The 19,051-nt window shown below is 40.0% G+C and overlaps 1 protein-coding gene across 1 annotated transcript in view; it reads right to left on the bottom strand.

Annotated features, from left to right (window-relative positions):
- The window catches only part of RIC1 (RIC1 homolog, RAB6A GEF complex partner 1), a 102,202-nt gene that overhangs the window by 29,794 nt on the left and 53,357 nt on the right, over positions 1 to 19,051 (bottom strand). Inside the window, exons 8-17 of the mRNA XM_060237370.1 lie at positions 12,973 to 13,061; positions 11,822 to 11,966; positions 11,308 to 11,356; positions 10,221 to 10,373; positions 9,402 to 9,605; positions 8,685 to 8,723; positions 8,053 to 8,163; positions 5,178 to 5,267; positions 3,481 to 3,641; positions 1,929 to 2,067 (exon numbers count right to left, since the gene is read on the bottom strand). Of these exons, the coding sequence (XP_060093353.1) occupies positions 1,929 to 2,067; positions 3,481 to 3,641; positions 5,178 to 5,267; positions 8,053 to 8,163; positions 8,685 to 8,723; positions 9,402 to 9,605; positions 10,221 to 10,373; positions 11,308 to 11,356; positions 11,822 to 11,966; positions 12,973 to 13,061 (1,180 nt within the window). The remainder of the gene's footprint in view (positions 1 to 1,928; positions 2,068 to 3,480; positions 3,642 to 5,177; positions 5,268 to 8,052; positions 8,164 to 8,684; positions 8,724 to 9,401; positions 9,606 to 10,220; positions 10,374 to 11,307; positions 11,357 to 11,821; positions 11,967 to 12,972; positions 13,062 to 19,051) is intronic.

A 19,051-nucleotide genomic window follows, 5' to 3' on the forward strand; every position in this document is an offset into this window, starting at 1 on the left:
GTTATACATCATCCAAAACATCCCTTGAACATCCCTTGCTATTGTACTTTTAAAGTAAATAAATCCATGGATGCTGATGGTTGTACACTCCTATCAGTCCACATAGCTAATGTTTTCCTTCTGAATGTGCATCCATAAAGTGCTTCAATTTGACAAATATACTGATAGCCGGGCACAATTTTTCAGACACATGTAGTTTGGGTTAAAAAAAAGTAAACATGTTTTCTTGTCCCATAAATTTAATATACAGAATCAAACATGGTTTACCAAAATGAATTCTCATAGGGACTCCTAGAAAATTTTAATTCAAATGGAAGAACTGCTTTGCAAAAATCTGGCAAACTATTTTTCAATTCTGGTAACAATATATGACCATGATTTCCATCCTGCTTTACATAAGAGCTCAGAGATCATCTCTGATGACAATCCTGCGTTACATAAATGCTCAGAGATGACATACAAAGTATGTAAGAAAGGTAGTCACATCTTGCATAAATTCCCTAAGGTATTCATCAGTTTCAGAAGAACAGCTGAAATAAAGTCTCAGATGGAAGGATCAGCCAGTTGATCCTGGCCAGGTCTTTTTTAAAAGTAGGAATGCACAGGAACGCAGTTCCGGCTGGCTTGGCAGCAGGGGGTGTGGTCTAATATGAAAATGAGTTCCTGCTGGGCTTTTTCTACAAAAAAAGGCCCTGCTGACCACTATAGAGACTGTCTGAATGCCAGGAGTGGGGTTGGATTGTAGGAATTGCAATATGTTTGGCACAGCAGGTGTGCTCCTTCACTCAATGTATGAGTCCTCATTGTAGCCCAACCAACCATAGAATTTGGAACCGAGATCAAATTAAGTGCAATGCTAATTCCTGTAAGAGCGAGTGTTATTATTGCAGTGTTACATAAAATGCTCCAGATTTTAAAACATTCAACATATTTCTTTTATCATTTTTGATCAACTTCTCTAAACACTTGGAGAAGTCTACAAAGAATATGCGAAACCCCAATAAAACAAGTCAGAACAATTACAAGGAATCAAACAATCTAACAAAATGTAATGCTATTGCAGGAGGAAACAAGCCCACACAAAAATGCACTGATTCTAATCTGGGACTCAGCCAAGAAAATCTTCTGAAACAAACTTGCTTGCACAGTTTGCAAAATTTAGCTAGAGAGGATGCCCTGTACACTACCTGGGGGAAATGGGAATGCCTCACCCTATCAAATCATGAAGGATGATTATACCTCCCAATGGAAGGGAACTTCCAACAAAAATGTTCAGCTGAGTGAAGGTGAAAGTGCTCTATATAGAAGCAGTTCTTCATGCATAAAGCAATAGATCCAATTTGTTCTCTTTTTTCTTTCAAAGTACATGGAAGGTAAAGCTGAGCTTGGAAAATAGCATTTTTGAAATATGCACATTCAAAATAAGGAGAAAAAAGGGGTTCTTTTTACACCCAAATATATTTCCACAATTTTTTCAGGAAATCCATCACCTGAAGCATTGCTTCTCATAATGAAAATGACAAAACTGAGCTAGGTAAACATTATTTTTGATCTCAGCACATTCCAATTAGCAGAGGGGTTTTTTTAGCAGGAATGTACAGGAACGCAGTTCCGGGTGGCTTGGCATCAGGGGTGTGTAGCCTAATATGCAAATGAGTTTTCGCTAGGCTTTTTATACAAAAAAGCCCTTTGTGAAACAATGGTGATGTCAGAGTGTATGCCTAATATGCAAATGAGTTCCTGCTGGGATTTTTTAGAAAAAAAGCCCTGCCAATTAGGTAGAAAAGGTGCCCTCCTATGTTGCTCTTTGTCCCAGACTATATAAGAATTCTCTAAACTGTGGAATATCACTAAAGATTTGTCAGCCAATGCAACAGGATTTGAATATTAACTCTCTGCAGTTTTTAGTCAGTGAGTGTGTAATGTACCTGCTGTGGCATTTTCAAGCTGATGCCGGTCTCTGTTCTCACAGATGTCAAAGTAACAGACACAACAAGGAAGGGATGAGGAATATAACGTGACATTGAAACCTCCTGAAGAACCTGAATACTGGCAGTAGGATTTGGACTGTAAGGCCAAGACAAAATTGTGAAAAAGTTATTAATTCCACACCACACTAATTATAGTCAAAAGTTGAATGGAACTTTCAATTCTCTCAGATTATCATTAACACCAACACTAGATAATACTCTAGGTAATTGTTACCAATGTCTTGTTTAAGCATAAAATGAGAGGAGAATGTTAGTAATATTTTCTACCAAATTAGTTACTAAACAAAATTTTATTTTGACAGGTCAAAGTAACTGTCAAACCACACTGACACTTAACTCTTAAATGTTATGATATCTTTAAAATGAGATAAGGACTAGCAAAAAGCTGACACTGTGAAAGTGCAAAAAGAATGAAAAGGGCCCACTTCTTTAAGAAAGTTACATTGGACCAAAGTACAATAACAAAGATGTCCACACTGTGCAATTGCAATAAAAAAGATGTGCAACTGCAATAAAGAAAGGCCAATGCCATGCTGAGAATTATTAGGAAGGGAATTGAAAACAAATCAGCCAGTATCATAATGCCCCTGTATAAATCAATCGTGCGGCCTCATTTGGAATACTATGTACAATTCTGGTCACTGCACCTAAAAAAAGATATTATAGCAATTGAAAAAGTGCAGAAAAGGGCTACTAAAATGATTAAAGGGTTGGCACACTTTCCCTATGAACACTTTCCCTATGGGGCTCTTTAGCTTGCAGAAACGTCAACTGAAGGTTGATATGATAGAGGTTTACAAGATTATGCATGGGATAGAGAAGGTAAAGAAAGAAGTACTTTTCTCCATTTCTCACAATAAAAGAACTCATGGGCAATGAAATTGCTGAGCAGTTGAGTTAGAACTGGTAAAAGGAAGTACTTCTTCACACAAAGTGTGATTAATACATGGAATTCACTGGCACGGGAGCTAATAGTCCGTTTCATGAGGGGATTCGATAAGCATATGGAGCAGAGGTCCATCAGTGGCTATTAGTCACAGCTTATTGTTGGAACTCCCTGTCTGGGGCAGTAATGCTCTGTATTCTTGGTGCTTGGGGGGGGCACAGTGGGAGGGCTTCTAGTGCCCTGGCCCCACTGGTGGACCTACTGATGGCACTTGGGTTTTTTGGCCATTGTGTGACACAGAGTGTTGGACTGGATGGGCCATTGGCCTGATCCAACATGGCTTCTCTTAAGGTCTTATGTCCAAAAGCATGCCATACTTTGAAAGCTTGTTTCAGTATTATTAAAGCACTCAAATCTTATAGACTTTACCTGCCTTTTAAAATATACTCTTAACTGCAAGGACATAAAAGGAAACAACATTCTTACAACATTATTAGTGTTAATGATCCTTAAGTTCTCAAATTACAGGGCAGGTACTAAGTTTTCACACAAAAATGATACAAGACAGTAGATTATAGAATAACTAATTTACGCGATACTCACCCATCAGATTTTCTTTCAATACTGTAAAGGCAAATAGAACAGTCTGCTCTGAACAATATTATTATATCCCGAAAAACACTGAGCAGTAATGTTTCTGCCAGGACTTTGGTGATATGAGCAAATGCGTTGTCCAGATTGGCTGTTCGCAAATATACTCTTAACTGCAAGAACATAAATGGAAACAATCTACATCTTTACAGAACAATTTGTATTACTAATCTTTAAGCTCTAAGCAGATAATAAGCATGTTCTAGGTGGATTATAACATGGAACAGAGGTAGCAGGAGGTATCCTACAAATACTAAGCTATGACTTCTACAATTGGCTATCAAAAGCATAGGCAGGAAGTCTGAATAATGTTTACCAGTACTCAGTCAACCACATCCTGAAAAAACTTGATAAACTTCTAATTTACATGCTTGGGTTAACAAAATAAATAAAATCTTATTATTTCTTAACACAACTTAAACCCTTTGATGATCACTGAAGGGAAGAAGTTTCAGGCTGAGACATCAAACTCATTACAGAACCAAAACAGAGCTGATGACCTGTATGGTTATACTAGGGAATGATTCACATGTGCCCTTTCACTTCTATAGCCAGTGACTGGATTCTAATGGAAAACGGCCCCTTCTTTTATAGGACACTGCCTATCTCAGTTGATCAACAGTCAAGGGGATACAGCTTCTCCATAACTTTTCATTCCACCCATTCAAATTTCCTGTTAAACTGTTAGTCCAGCTGAATATTTGAATCTGATTACTGTATTTTTGAGGGAAGGTAATTTTTTTATTTCTGATTGAAAAATCAGAGAATAAGGTTGGAAAATATGAACACTGTGCTTAAGCACAAAACAAATTCCATTTCTTATCTTTGTTAACATATAAAGAACTCAGAGTTCAAATGCCCTCAATTTTGTGAGAATTGATGCTTTAAAGTTCCCTATTAGGGCATGCTAAATTTCCTAAGATGTAATAATAGATAGTCTTGGGAACAATTCATACTTAACTGTCCATGTCTAAATTGTAGTTTATAGCAATGCAGAGAAAGATTACTGTGAAACAGGCAATGTACACAAGAGTTGACTCACAACAGCTGATCTACCTACAGAGACTGATGCTAGCTTGCCATGTGCAGAGCTCAGCCCATGGTACCCCTCTTTCCATATACATTTGTACTCATATGCCATTCTGTAGAGAAATTCAGTAGCATGAACAGCTCCTTAAAAGGTAACCAAGCCTCTGTTTAGCAATAATTTCAAAGAGGATAAAGGAAACAGTAACCTGGGAGACTGTCAGAAAATTCTAGCTTAAACGTTGACAGAAATGAAAAAGAAGACTGCAGATTTATACCCCGCCCTTCTCTCTGAATCAGAAACTCAGAGCAGCTTACAATCTCCTATATCTTCTCTCCCCACGACAGACACCCCATGAGATGGGTGGGGCTGAAAGGGCTCACTCAGCAGCTGCCTTTTCAAGGACAACTCCTACAGCTATGGCTGACCCAAGGCCATTCCAGCAGGTGCAAGTGGAGGAGTGGGGAATCAAACCTGGATCTCCCAGATAAGAGTCCATGCACTTAACCACTACACCAAACTGGCTCATAAAGAATTTATATAATTCCTCTCAGTAGAAATTTCTGAATAGCACAGAATAAATGCGACAGCAAATTGTTTTTTCTCAAGACCCACGCCTCACCTCTTCTTGGCGGTCACTTAAGTTATAACATGCAGTAACAATGAACTCATTCCACCATACTAAGCCACCAGTCACAGTCATGGTTTGTTCCTAAAAGAAAACAAAAGGTAATAATTAACTGTAACAAAAATTTAAATGTGGATAATATATAATGAAGTCTTTGTAAACTATGTCCATTAGATATAGGCATGAACCAAACAACGAATCGTGATTCGTGCATGAATTGAGCCAATTTGTGGTTTGTTCTAAACTGGTTCTGACTTGGTGCTTCATTTGGTTCGTTTTTGCGATTTGTTTTCCCAGAATGCCTTGTGCTGATTCAGTCAATTCCTGGGCAATGTTGGGCTTCTGGGAGACCGATAAACACCCCTAGCAGTTGTCCATAACCTTATTGGCAGGTCTGGGAGCCAACCATTAAGAGAGAAGAAGCTAGGCTTTCCTGGGGGCATCTGCTTTTGGGGGCCATAACCTGGACATTTCAAGTCCAATCTCTGCCAAATTCCAAGTCCAATTTCTGTTAAAGACTCTCAGTGAGTTTTACACCTCCTGAATCAAACAAAACAATAAACCATGAACTGGGTCAGAAATCAAATGAATCACGAAATAAACTACAGTTTTCCCTGGTTCACGCCCATCCCTAATGTCCATCATTGCACTGCTATTTTCAAAGTTAGCAACAGAAAAAAAGCTGAACTCAAATACAATTTGAGACATTGTTTGGTGGATATCCATTAATTTTAAAAATTGGGAATCCCAAGATTTGGGTTAATCAAATTTATTGCTTTCCTGTCATCTTTCTCTATATTCTGCAGGCACATTTTAGCAAAAAATCTGTAACTGATGTGAAGTGCTTACAAAAAAATATGATGGCTTAAGTCTATTTTCTCTGGATGAATATGGCCCTGCTGTAGCTGGGAGTCATTTAAGATAGATACCATCTAATGAGAAACAGAAGTGAGAGGCCAGAAGAATCATAAACATTCAGACCTTATCACACTCATGGTAGCAGCAGCCTCTCTAAACTGAACGATATTCATCTGATGTCCTGTTCCTTTCACATATCTTTCATTCATTCCAAAACAGAATTGCATGAGAATTGTCAATAACTTTAGGCTACAAAAGAAGCAAAGTGTAGGACAGTATAGCCCCATTAACTGCTTAGAGCCTGTTCAGGAACAGTTTATCAACAAGGCCCCACCTGCTGCTCAGAGAACTGACATCTCCCCATCCCAGCAAAAACTTCAATTTGAACAGTCTGTCAACAAGGCCCCACCTGCTGGTCAGAGAACTGACATCTCCCCACCTTCCCAGCAAAAACTTCAATTTGAATAGCCAGTTGTTCTTTATAAAAATGGATCCAAAGAACCATCAACAAAAAACTAACATAATGGATTTTTCAGACATTGCCTTCTTGCTGTACCAGTCGAAAAGACTCTCACAAGGGTTGGGAGTAGGGATGGGCACAAACTGGGCCACAGACCTAATTTTTGCACAGACTGGGGATAGGTTCATTTTCCAGTTGCCTAGTCCATGCATTTCCTCTTTTGACAGACTGTACACAGACCACATTTTGATTTTCAGTGGTCTGTCTGATCTGTGGGCCCGACAACCCTGCACTGAGGCATTAATTGTCAAGGCACTTAGGGGTGATGATGTTCTACAGTCCTTCTGAAGTTGTGGAGTGACGGGGGGACTGGGTGAGTGAACTGGTCATTTAAAGTTTAAATGCAGGGGGTTGTTTGATAATACCCCTCCTTTTGCACATGGACCCCAGGATCTCCCCCTTCCCCAAAGCTAATCTGCACACAACTTGGCGGGCAGCTAGAAGCCAGTTTGGTGTAGTGGTTAAGTGCGCGGACTCTTATCTGGGAGAACTGGGTTTGACTCCCCACTCCTCCACTTGCACCTGCTGGAATGGCCTTGGGTCAGCCATAGCTCTGGCAGAGGTTGTCCTTGAAAGGGCAGCTGCTGTGAGAGCCCTCTCCAGCCCCACCCACCTCACAGGGTGTCTGTTGTGGGGGAGGAAGGTAAAGGAGATTGCGAGCCACTCTGAGACTCTTCGGAGTAGAGGGCGGGATATAAATCCAATATCATCATCTTCTTCTTCTAGAAAAGCATTCCATTAAGGTCTATTGTTAGTTTGATGATTCTAACTTTCCTGAGAAAACCCATTTTGCAGGACCATAACTCAGCCCCCCTAAATCCAACCTTCACCAAACTTGGTGGGCAGGTAGAAGGCAGTCAGCTGGAAACACATTGCAAGTTTGGCATCTCTAGTTCACAGGGGGGCATTTTACTGCATCCAGAAATCACAGACCTAATGAACAACAGACCAGTCCATTAAACAAGAAGGTCCATGAAAACCTCAATTTTTTTGGCTTGTGTGCCTCCCTAGTTGGGAGATCCTAAGGAAGAACAAGGGATGTGAAATGAAAGCAGTACAGAAGAAGAAATGGCAGACATTGCTCCCCTCTTGTGAAAGTGGAAATGCTCTTCCACTTATGAAAAAGGAATAAATCTAATGCTGATTTAAAAATGCTGCTTCTAATTTATGTGAAGAAAGTGAAATTCTAGTTGTACATAGCTGTTTGTCCATTTTCACACAGCCAAGGTTCTTCACATTTGGCATGTTCAGTTACACTAAGAACTATGGAGATAAGTATTTATTTGTATGTTTGGCTTTATCTCTCAGTTTTAAGGTTGCTATCATTCATCATTTTTTGTCTTGGGAGGAAAAAGGCAGGGATAAAAGGCTTCACTTAGTCCTTAATAATGTCTTAAAAGCCCATAAATAACTTAATAACTTCTTAAATAGCAGACATATTTTTGTAGACATACAGGATTGTAACTCCCTTTCTCCTCTAAAAACACTCACCTGGGTAATGTTTCCAAATAACTTCCATTTTTTGGAAAGTAAAGAGTAATGTGCAAAACCGAACTTGCCAACTACAGCGACATTCTGTCCCAACTTATCTATGGCTGAAAACTGTCCAGGAAGGGGAAAAATTTAAAACAACTTGTCAAAATCTTAATAGAAAGAACACAGTACAAGTTCAGTGCTTGCCATGTCTGATTTAGCGCAAATAAAATCCCCAAATGCTCATGCTTTCTAATTACATGCAACCCAAAGGTCACCATCCTTTCCTTTAATGACAGTTGCTACTACTTTAAAAAAAAAAAAAAAGCAACTCCTCCTCCAGCATTTTTTGTTCTCTTTTAGAACTGGGACTGGGAAGAGCACCAGAAAAGAAGCTGGCAGCTCGGCAGCACAGAGAAAAATCCTATGCAATAAATGCTTTTCTACAGCAGATCTTTTTGCAATCTGGCTCTTCTAGGGCATGCACAAGCCATTCTGCAGCAGTCAATGAGCTACTGGGGCATTCATATACTACCTTCTGGAGACCCTGATCTAATGTCAGTAACAGTACCCTAATAATTTCTGCAAGCATTTATTTGCATGTAAAAGAACTCTAAAAAGTATAAAATACAAATCTTAAAATAACTCACCCGTATAGGCCAATTGATCTCTAGATAGGTACTGTGAATCTTTAAAAAAGAGAGCGAGAAATAGCATTCAGACCAATGAATTTAAAGTTCCTGCAGCTCATTAAAGGCAACCCCTCTATTTTATTTATGAAAAACAACAAGATTCAAACTCATATTCTGCTTTTCAATTTGCTACATTCAGTATGTAGACAAACATTTGGAATGGTCTTTTGTGGCCCATGGCATAGTCTACCTACTTTGGTTTCAAACTTTTAACCCAAATGTATATAAGCATGTCATGCAATTAAAAAAAAAGATTAGGTCATGAAGCACTGCACAAGTTGTTTTATATAATACTGAAGCTATTTCTTAAAATACTAAAAACTGCTTATGTACAAAAAGCATGACTTAGCTATTCATTTTTGAACAGCTAAAATTAAATGTTGTAAAACCTTTAAACTTTCACCTCAAGAAGGGCGTACTGAAACACATACATACAATTTAATTTAAATCCTGATTTTGCACAATTGCTTCATTATTGCATGTGTTATTTCATGAAACCAAATTTAGCAAAGTCTCTAATGCAGGTCCAAGGGAGACCTGGTAACCCAGACTTTTAACCCAAAGATTCTGACAAGCATAATTCAAATGGGGTTATTTAACAAAGAAATAAAAGGAACATGAAGCTAAAGAAGTGGTAAAATGCTGAAATGGTAAAATGCTGAAGAGAACAGTTACCTGTACAACATGCCAATGTCTGTGCCCTAATAAAGTGCTTAAACCCTGAGAATCTAAGCTCCCATCTGAAAACTGGCCTCTTTCTCGAATGGCCTTCTGTTCAGAGTGTGCTGTGGAACTTCTAGGATTCTGAGTTTGTATTGCATCACCACAGTTCAAGTACAAGCGATCTTCTCCCTGGAGGAGGACCTGTTCCTGATTGCTCTATGAATAAAACCAGTACTTCAAGTTAGCAAACAGCATGAATACTAACTGAACCATACAGCAACTAGATAAAAAAAAAAGTTCAAGCAATTGTTTTTTTAAGCAGCACCAATGTTTCTGATCATGCATAATATTATTTGTATTGGAAATTTTGTGAGGGGAAATTATTTAAACTTTCCCAAATAGTTCAATGGACCGCTGGTTGAGAGTTGAGAGATCTTTAATACTGAAAAATATATTTTATTTCTAAAGGGGTAGGGACAGTGGGATGAAAATAATAACACTATAGACTACATTCTCTAAGTCTAAGCTATCACAAACAAACTGTTATTCAGTCAGCTCACTCCCAGATCCTAACACAGAACTGTCTCTTCTTTAACTGCTCTTCTTTAACTGTCGTTTTTCAAGCCTCTGCTTAACATTGCATGAGCTCTAGTCTGATTGACAGGTAAACATATTTAACACTATAATGACTGAATTTTAGACACTGCCCAGACATGCAATATAAATATTCAAAATTTCAACAATTTGTAGGGTAAACTCCTTGGCCTAAGAGGTATTAAGCAATACCACAATGCACTAACCTTAGGAACATGAAGCTTTATATATACTTACTATGCAAGGGTTAATGGTGAGTGCACTCTTGATGAACTGGAATTGCAAAATGCTAAACCGCCTGGCTTCATTTCTGCATGCCTCCACTGGCATTTCATTTCCAGAATTGCTTGCATCTATCACCCATAGGTGATAGCCTTCTGATCCCCAGCTCTGGAAAAAAAAACATTATCAATTATCAAAAATTAATGAAAGGTACCACAGGGAATGATCTAAGTAATCCATCACATAATAATCCAGGTTTCTATTACAAAATTGCATTCAGTAATACTATGCACAAACCCAATTTATGCCAGTCTCAGTCTCTTCTGCTGCTTGCAACTCTTCTTCTTGCTCAGAGTGTGATGACAGAACCCTAGTTTCAAACAAACCTCATTTACCTGAAATATACAAATGTATCACCCTGGTTAACCAAAGTTAGTTCCCCCACCAACCAGGATTGTGAACCCAGATTAAACTGTTGTTTAGAATCATAGCTTGTGGAGGGACTAACTCTAGTGAACCTGGACAACTGTATTCATACATCATGGGTAACCGGGGTTTGTTTAAAATGTACAACACCTGCTTAATGTCTGAAAAGCCACCTTCTCCTCCTTTCCTCCACTGCTGTTCGGCCCTTTCTTCTGATTATCGCAATACCCTGGAGTGAGCACACACAAGCTAGCCCCAGTAGATGAGGCTGTAATACACCAGTTAGTCCTTTCCAATACATCAAGCAGCACCCAGATAAAACGGATGGACTTCTCCCCACTATCACCTCTCTTCAACCATCTCATCATATTCTACCTTGGCTGGATAAAACAACTTCAAAATGAAGTCATATGAACTATCTTCAAAGATTTGGAGCATAACAGTTTTAGCAAGTTTCAATGACTTCAAATGATTTTTCTTGATTAAATTATATAAAAAGAATAATCCTGAAAATGTCTAAATTAAGCAGGGGAAAAGATGCCACAATAACGGGGAATATAGTGGAGAAATCATTCCTTTTTAATGTACTAGAAGAGTGGCCTTATATAATTTCCCTAAATAAAATTCAGTAACTGATTTTACTGTAGTTCGCTGTTGTTCACTGAATTGTGCTTACCATAGAACTGATCTTTAGAGGGTCTTTTTTGGTACCATCAGACTGATAACTACAAATAAAAACACAGCACATTTTTATTAAACACTAGATCATTTAAAGTTTTAAAAAATCACCTGCTATTACTGTATAGGCAGATACGCATTAGGGATAAGAAGGAATTCTGAGATTAATACATGTTTTAAAAAAGAAGAATTGGATTTATATCTCGTCTTCTCTCCGAATCAGAGACTCAGAGTAGCTTACAATTTCCTATATCTCCCCCCCCCCACAACAGACACCCTGTGAAGTGGGTGGGGCTGAGAGGGCTCTCATAGCAGCTGCCCTTTCAAGGACAACTCTTGCGAAAGCCATGGCTAACCCAAGGCCATTCCAGCAGGTGCAAGTGGAGGAATGGGGAATCAAACCTGGTTCTCCCAGATAAGAGTCAACACACTTAACCACTACACCAAACTTGCTCTCCAAAAGCTCAGTAGCAAAAGATGGGCCAGTCAGAATAATGCTTTAAAATACTTACGCAAAATCTCCCCCCAAAGTACAGATCAGCTGGGCACCAAACACACTCCATAAAGAAAGTCCACCATATTCCCAGGTCACCATAACAACACAGTTGTCAGGTGACCATTTGATTAATCTAACCGCTCCTGTTTTGTTCCAAATATCTATGAAAAATAGAAAAATTTGTGCATAAACATATTGAAAAGTACATACAGGCTTTTGGAAGCCTATTAAAGATGGGCATAATTTGCATATTGAATGGTCAATACACAAGAGGCACTGCCCAGTCCACTATTCAACACAGCCTGACTTTCTTCCACTTATTTGTACTGTTTGTACAAATAGTACAAAGAGCTATGAAGGTATACAGAAGATCTGTGAAAGCCCTCCCTCATGTCTCATACTATCATGCTCTGAATAGGGGGGATTCAGTAAGCAAAAGGAAATGATGGGATGAAAAGGACAAACCTACCATTCACCCTAATACCCTCAAGTTTCCTTCAGATACATATCCCCATACAATTTAAACCAGGGCCTGAGAGAGGCAGACACTCAATTGTGCACTAGTTTTGCGCTACCAATGGACTGGATCTTTCCCTAAGCTTTCTACATTAATTTTAAAGGGTATTTTATATTTAATAGCAGTGCTTAGCTGCTAGAGCTAAAAAAATACTGGAATAGCAATTAATAACTGCAGTAACAAAAATTAAGGAACTGCGTAGTAAGCTGCAGTACTGCAGTCCAAGCTCTGCTCACTACCCGAGTTTGATCCTAGCGGAAGCTGGGTTCAAGTAGCCAGCTCAAGGTTGACTCAGCCTTCCATCCTCCCGAGGTCAGTAAAACGAGTTCCCAGCTTGCTGGGTGTAAAATGTAGATGACTGGGAAAGGCAATGGCAAACCACCCCATAAAAAGTCTGCCATGAAAACGTCGTGATGCAACGTCACCCCAGAGTCAGAAACGACTGGTCCTTGCACCTTTTTAGTCTACTCTTCATTTGCTAAACTGTTGACTGTGAAAGCCCTCCCTCATGTCTCATACTATCATGCTCTGAATAGGGGGGATTCAGTAAGCAAAAGGAAATGATGGGATGAAAAGGACAATCAATCAAAACAAGGCATGTTTTTGAAAAATTAAAAATTCAGTATCAATCTTAATGTGATAGAACTCACCAGGATACTGCTTGGGTGTTAGCTCCAGTTTATGAGACAGCTGCATGGCCCCAGTGGTATTATCTATTGTATAAACTTGCACTGAACCACTGGAAAAGAATATGTCATTTGTGAACACTTAATATTTTCTTTTTTTATGCAAGACTGGGCAAGTTCATGCTCCCTCCAACATATACAAGTTCATGTGCACCAAGTTTATTCAATCCAAATAGGCTAGAAACACAAAGCTTATCCTAGCCAAACTTACGAAAAACACATGTAGTCTTAGTTTTTATACATTTTACCCTTTTAAATATTCTTTGCCCGTTACATTTTAATGCCATTTCCATTTTCTAAAAAACAAACAAAACCAAACTTATTTTAAAAGCCTTCAGGAGCTTTCAACCCTCCTCCCAGCCCTGCCTGTCATGTTACCAGTATTCAAACAAACAGTCTTGAGATTATTTGGCTGTTTTTATACGAGGATGACCCTGGCCATCCAGAATGACCACAATTCTGCTGAGAGTTTTATGGATCTTGGACAGGGCAAGGAGATGGACTGGAGACATCGGAAGGAGTTTAGGCTCAAGCAAATAACTCAGCATGGCAACATATGCTCAAAGGAGGGCAAAGGTAACTAAGCTTACAAGATAGGAGGGCGCATACTAGCTCACTTGTTCCTAGTCCTTCAAATTCATTTCAGTTGTAGGTCTGAACAGAGCCTTAGACAATTAAAAATTATAAGAGGTAATGAAAGGACTGGAAGGGGGGAGGAGAAGAGGGTGGATTAAAAAAAAAAAAGAACACATATTTTTATTTTTTAAATTAGAGTAAAAAAATAACCATGGCACTCTAAATTCAGAATTAATCCACATAAATTCACAAATTATTTCTCTTGGCATCAGTTGAAACAAACATTGTTTTTTAGTGTAAAAAGGGTTTTAAAAATTCTACAAACATTTCCAGATTAAGATCTGAAAACCTCTGGACATTTTATTCAGTCTGAAAACCAAACAAGAATAAAAGGGAAATGACTAATCATGGTAGACCTGCTTTGATCAAAGACAGCAACCTCAAATCTATATTGATCTGCTGAAGTTCATGCTGTAGATTATCTCCACTAATCAGTTTGATAGCGTAGGTATTTCGTTTGGGACTCAGTGTTTATAGAGCAAGTGCAATAGAGCAGAGCATCAAGCTTATCTTCCGGAAAAACTGTGTGGGCATGGTCTCTAATACCCTGCAGCTCTTATGTTCTTAAGGTATCCTGCTCCCCTAAGTCAGGCATTGCCATATGCTGTACTACTGGCCCAGCTATAAGAACTTCCATTAACATCATTCAGGGAAGAGGACATTCTAATTAAAAATTGTTAAGCCAACATGAAGTTCTAAATGCTAGTAAGAAAGCAGGGCATGAATCTTGAAAATAAAAACAAATATTAGAGAACAGCTGAATTTCACTGTTTTCTCCATTTATTTTCCAAAGGAACAGAGATTTTTATCTGTCCATTTCTTCTGTTCATTCCGTGGGCATTTCGCATATAATTTCACCGCATCTACAGACTTAGACAGCATCTTCATAAGGAATGCCTCCAAGAGTACAACGTAAAAGCACAGCATAACCCTGCAAGTCATTGCCACACTGTAGTCAGTACCACCACTAACATCAATATATAGCATAATTCTCCTGCTACATACCAAAAATTAGAATGTATGCATTTCTCCAAAAAAATCACCCTGTTCCCGCTTTAGTCTAAGTTACTTGTTTAATATGTAGCCCTTATACAGTTCAAAAGATGGTTTTATGGCAGGGATCATAATTAATAAAATCTGTTTCATGTGTGTGTGTGTGTGTGTGTGTGAGACAGAGAGAGAGAGAGAACAAGAACAGCAGTGCGAAAGACAGGGCGAGAAAGCAGCAGAGCGAGAGAGAATGGCAACGTGAAAGACAGGGACGAGAGAGAACGGCAGCGTAAGAGAGAGAGAGACAGTGAGACAGCGACAGAGAGACAGAAAGCGGGAGAGTGAGAGAGCAACACCCACGGCCCCCTCCCCGCCACATTTTTCAGCTCCTGGGCCCCTCCACGCAAACTTTTCTAGCTAAGGGCCTGGTTCTAATCCAAGCTCTCCCTGCTGTTTTGCTACTGCTGGGCAAAAGATGAGACTTGCCTTCTAGCCAGCATCTCCTATTGCAGAGCACAGAACCATTGCTTTTATTTGTCTCATGGGTGCCTTTCCCCAGGAAGATGAAAGAAATGCCTATTATGAATGCACAACTGTGTGTTCCGGTGCCTGTATTCCCTTTGCCTGCCAAAAGGGAACTTGGCCACATATGAGGCCCTGAATCCTCATCTGCAGAGCTTGCTAAGGTATGTTCATGCCAAGGTACTAGCTAGTCACACCACAGAGCTCCTTCCAGGAAAAGGTGGTTTCTTGGTGTATTCCATGTATGAGTAGAGGCATCCCAACATTAGGAAAAGGTATGTCAGTGTTTTGTCCCGTCTTCCTGTTGTGGGGGCACTAGCATTTCTGACTAGCCTGCTTTCGTTATGCTTTCTGTGGCCTGGCCAAGGGGAATTTGTCAGTTATTTCTTCTCCATGAAGAAAGCACAGGATACTGACAAATGCCATCAGGGTTCTAGGATAGGACTGAAAGTCACTCAGCTGTGCTCATAATAGAGAGTGGGGGGTTAGGCATCTTTAACTATATACTTAGCAAGTTGCTAAAACATTGCTCAATTGTATCAGCCTACAATTTTGTTGCCGCATCTCTAAGTCTTCCATAATGTGCATAATGCACTAACCGAGGGGTGGGGAACCTCCGTCCTGAGGGCTGTATACGGCCTTGAGGTCACTTGGTGTGGCCCTTGAGGATTGCTGGACCGAACAAAGCCATGTGGCAACCTCCCTGGAGCCTAGCTGGCCAGTGAGGATCGTGAGGCCCAACCACACTGTGTAGCAGCCTCCCCAGGGCCAGGCAGGGATCACAGGAACCAGATGTACGGTGTGGCAGCCTCCCTGGGGCCTGGCTTGTTAGGGAATTCTATTTGAAATTCTATTTGTTTATCTCAAACAGTGCGATGGATCATTGAATCAAATAATCACTGAGAGGCATTTAACATGAAAAAGCATTAGGTAAATCACACACTTGTTTCCAATTCTTGGGTTCCTCTTTAGGTTTCACAGTCCCTATAGATCACACAGTATCACAGTATCCATATTTTTGTGGTGGTTGCCCTTTTGTGCTCCTTTCTGATTATCTTAAAATGAGAGGAGGTTCTGTTGCTTCCTGCGGTGCTGTCCCCATTTCCCCTTCTGGTTCAGAAGGTAGACCTGCCGGCTCACTGGTGGTCACTACAGGTAACCAACTATACCAATCTTCAGAAGCATCATCAGTAACCTCAGGATCAGATTCAGGTACACAGGGTGCTCTAGGCAAATCACTGTCATCCACAAACACAACATTACAATGTTTGGTCTTATTCAGCTTTGGATCATAGACTCTGTAGCCTTTTCCCACTGAGGGATATCCTACTATGAACCCAATCTCAGTCCTTGCATCAAGTTTCCCTCTATTTTCTCCAGGGACACTGGAACAGATCGGGAGTATATAGTCGGCCCTAATACACTGATATAATTTACATTGGAATAATACATGTTCCCTGTCTTCCGGTTTCTTGTCCCCACAAATACACAATCTCTCCTCATATGGTTGTCCTGTGTATCTGCCTTCCATAATGGCTGACGGTAACATATCAAGTCTGAGAAGGGTAAATGCTCTCCTATACTCAACTTTGTCAAGATTAAGCAAGTATGGCATTAGTGTTATTTTATGTAGTTCCTCTATTCCTGGTAAATAACCTTTAAGCTGATTCAAATCATGCTGTCTTTCGACATCCAAGATTCTCTGTTTAAGAAAAGGTTTAACCAGATTGTACTCCATGTTGAGCAAATATTGTTTAGATAGTCCATAATAACCCAACTTGGACTCTGTTTCTCTAATCCACGGTGGCACAAACGAGTCTTGCTATCAGCCCCGCCAAACTGGTGGGCTGAGTCATTAGTTTATACCAGTAAAGAATAGCAGCAATCCACAGTCTTGCTTTCACAGTGACCATACCTGTTTCTACTCTGATAAATGAGTTGGGAGCACATGGAGGGACTTGTAGTATGTGCCTAAGGAACTTTGATTGCACTTTCTCCGCTAAATACCAGAGATGCTGATATGGTGTTATACTCAAGGGTGCCCCATATAGAATTTGAGCGAGGGCCTTGGCCTTAAAGACCTTAACCGCAGCCGCCACGTTCTGCCCCCCGGAGGTCCAATAGAATTTCTCTATGGCTCCTGAACTTTTTGCTGCATTTGTTGTAACATATTCCACATGTGCCTTCCTGGCCCCTGAGGCCTGAAAGACTACCCCTAGGTACTTAAAGCAGCGTGTCTGTTCAATAGCCCTATCGTTTATCTTCCAATGATGTACCTTGGGTCTATTTGCAAAGGCTAAAATTTTAGATTTTGAATAATTTATTTCAACCTGATTAGCTTGGCAGTAAAGCACAAGAATTTTCATTGCTCTCTTTAGCCCAATTGGGGTCCTAGAGACCAGCACTGCATCATCTGCATATAGCAGGAGCGGGATATGCCTATCTGCAATCTTTGGAGCATGCACCTCTGGACCACTTAAATGTTCCCCCAGATCGTTTATAAAGAGGTTGAACAAAAGTGGCGCCAAGATGCAACCTTGCTTAACTCCCTTCCCTACTTTGATGGCTTTCGTGAGAAGTCCCTTCGGATTTATCCTTGTCCTGATCTTGGTGTTCCTATATAATGCTTTTATCAATGCCAGTAGCCTCTGATCAATTCCCATCCCTCTCAATTTTTCCCACAGTATGTCCCTCTGAACCATATCAAAGGCAGATTTAAAGTCTATAAAGGCAGCGTATAGGGCAGAGGTGCTGTTAGAGGAATATTTGGAAATAAGATGGTCCAATACTACACAATGATCCAGAGTGGAACAACCCGGTCTAAACCCAGCCTGTTCTTCTCTCAGGATGTTATTACACTCAATCCACTCCCACAGTTTCTCTTTAAGATGGCTGGCGTATAACTTGCTTAGGATACTTAAAAGACTGATGGGTCTATAGTTATTTGGGTCATTTCTGTCTCCTTTCTTATGAATAGGTACAATAATTCCAGTATCCCAGCCCGAAGGTACCCTCGCTGTCCTGTCTATTTCAGTGAATAATTTGGCAAGTACTGGAGCCCACCAGTCAGTATTTTCTTTAATTAATTCGGCCGGGATTAAGTCAAGTCCTGGTGCTTTATTAGGCTTCAGGGCTCCAATTAAAGATTTTATTTCTGAAGGCTCAACCGGAGGCCACTCCAGCAGTTCCTGACAATCCTCCGGGGGGGAAACCACCTCATCTGATGTTCCGTACAGTGCCATATAATAGTTCTCCCATACTTCTGGAAGAATGGTATTAGTAACCTGTGAAGAGAGTCTACCTGAACCGCTATTTACCAACTTCCAGAATAATGACGGATTTTTGAATTTGACGGCCTGTCCCAGCTGTAACCATGCCAATTCTTTTGCCTCTTTCTTCTTCCTGACAATTAACTTTTTATATCTAGATTTCTGTTGTTTTAATTGTTCTCTGTTAACTGCCTCTGGATCCGCCCTATATTTTAAATAGATTTTACTAAGCTCCTTCTTTGCCATCAAGCATTCCTTATCAAACCAACCATTGTTCTTCCCTCCCCTCCTTACTGAACTAGATATTTGCCCTTCTAATGGGGATTGGAGATGCCGAATGAGATCCTCATATAATTTGATGATCTCTCCCCCCTCCTCCAAAAGCCTGATGTCATTTGCTAATTTAGATATGTGCTCTTGCTCAAGAAACTCCTGCATATATTTCTTCTTTTGGTCGTCCCATTTAATCCTAACATGTTGCCCCCCAAATTCGTTATGGGAATCAGGCACAGTGTTAACCCTATAATGACTGGAACTTTAGAATATTGTAAAGGACATACAGAACAGATATGGGATTGCTGGACCGAACCGAGCCATGTGGCAGCCTCCCCGGGGCCTAGCTGGCC

Source organism: Heteronotia binoei, chromosome 4 (assembly GCF_032191835.1).
Source record: "Heteronotia binoei isolate CCM8104 ecotype False Entrance Well chromosome 4, APGP_CSIRO_Hbin_v1, whole genome shotgun sequence".
Lineage (NCBI taxonomy): Eukaryota > Metazoa > Chordata > Lepidosauria > Squamata > Gekkonidae > Heteronotia > Heteronotia binoei.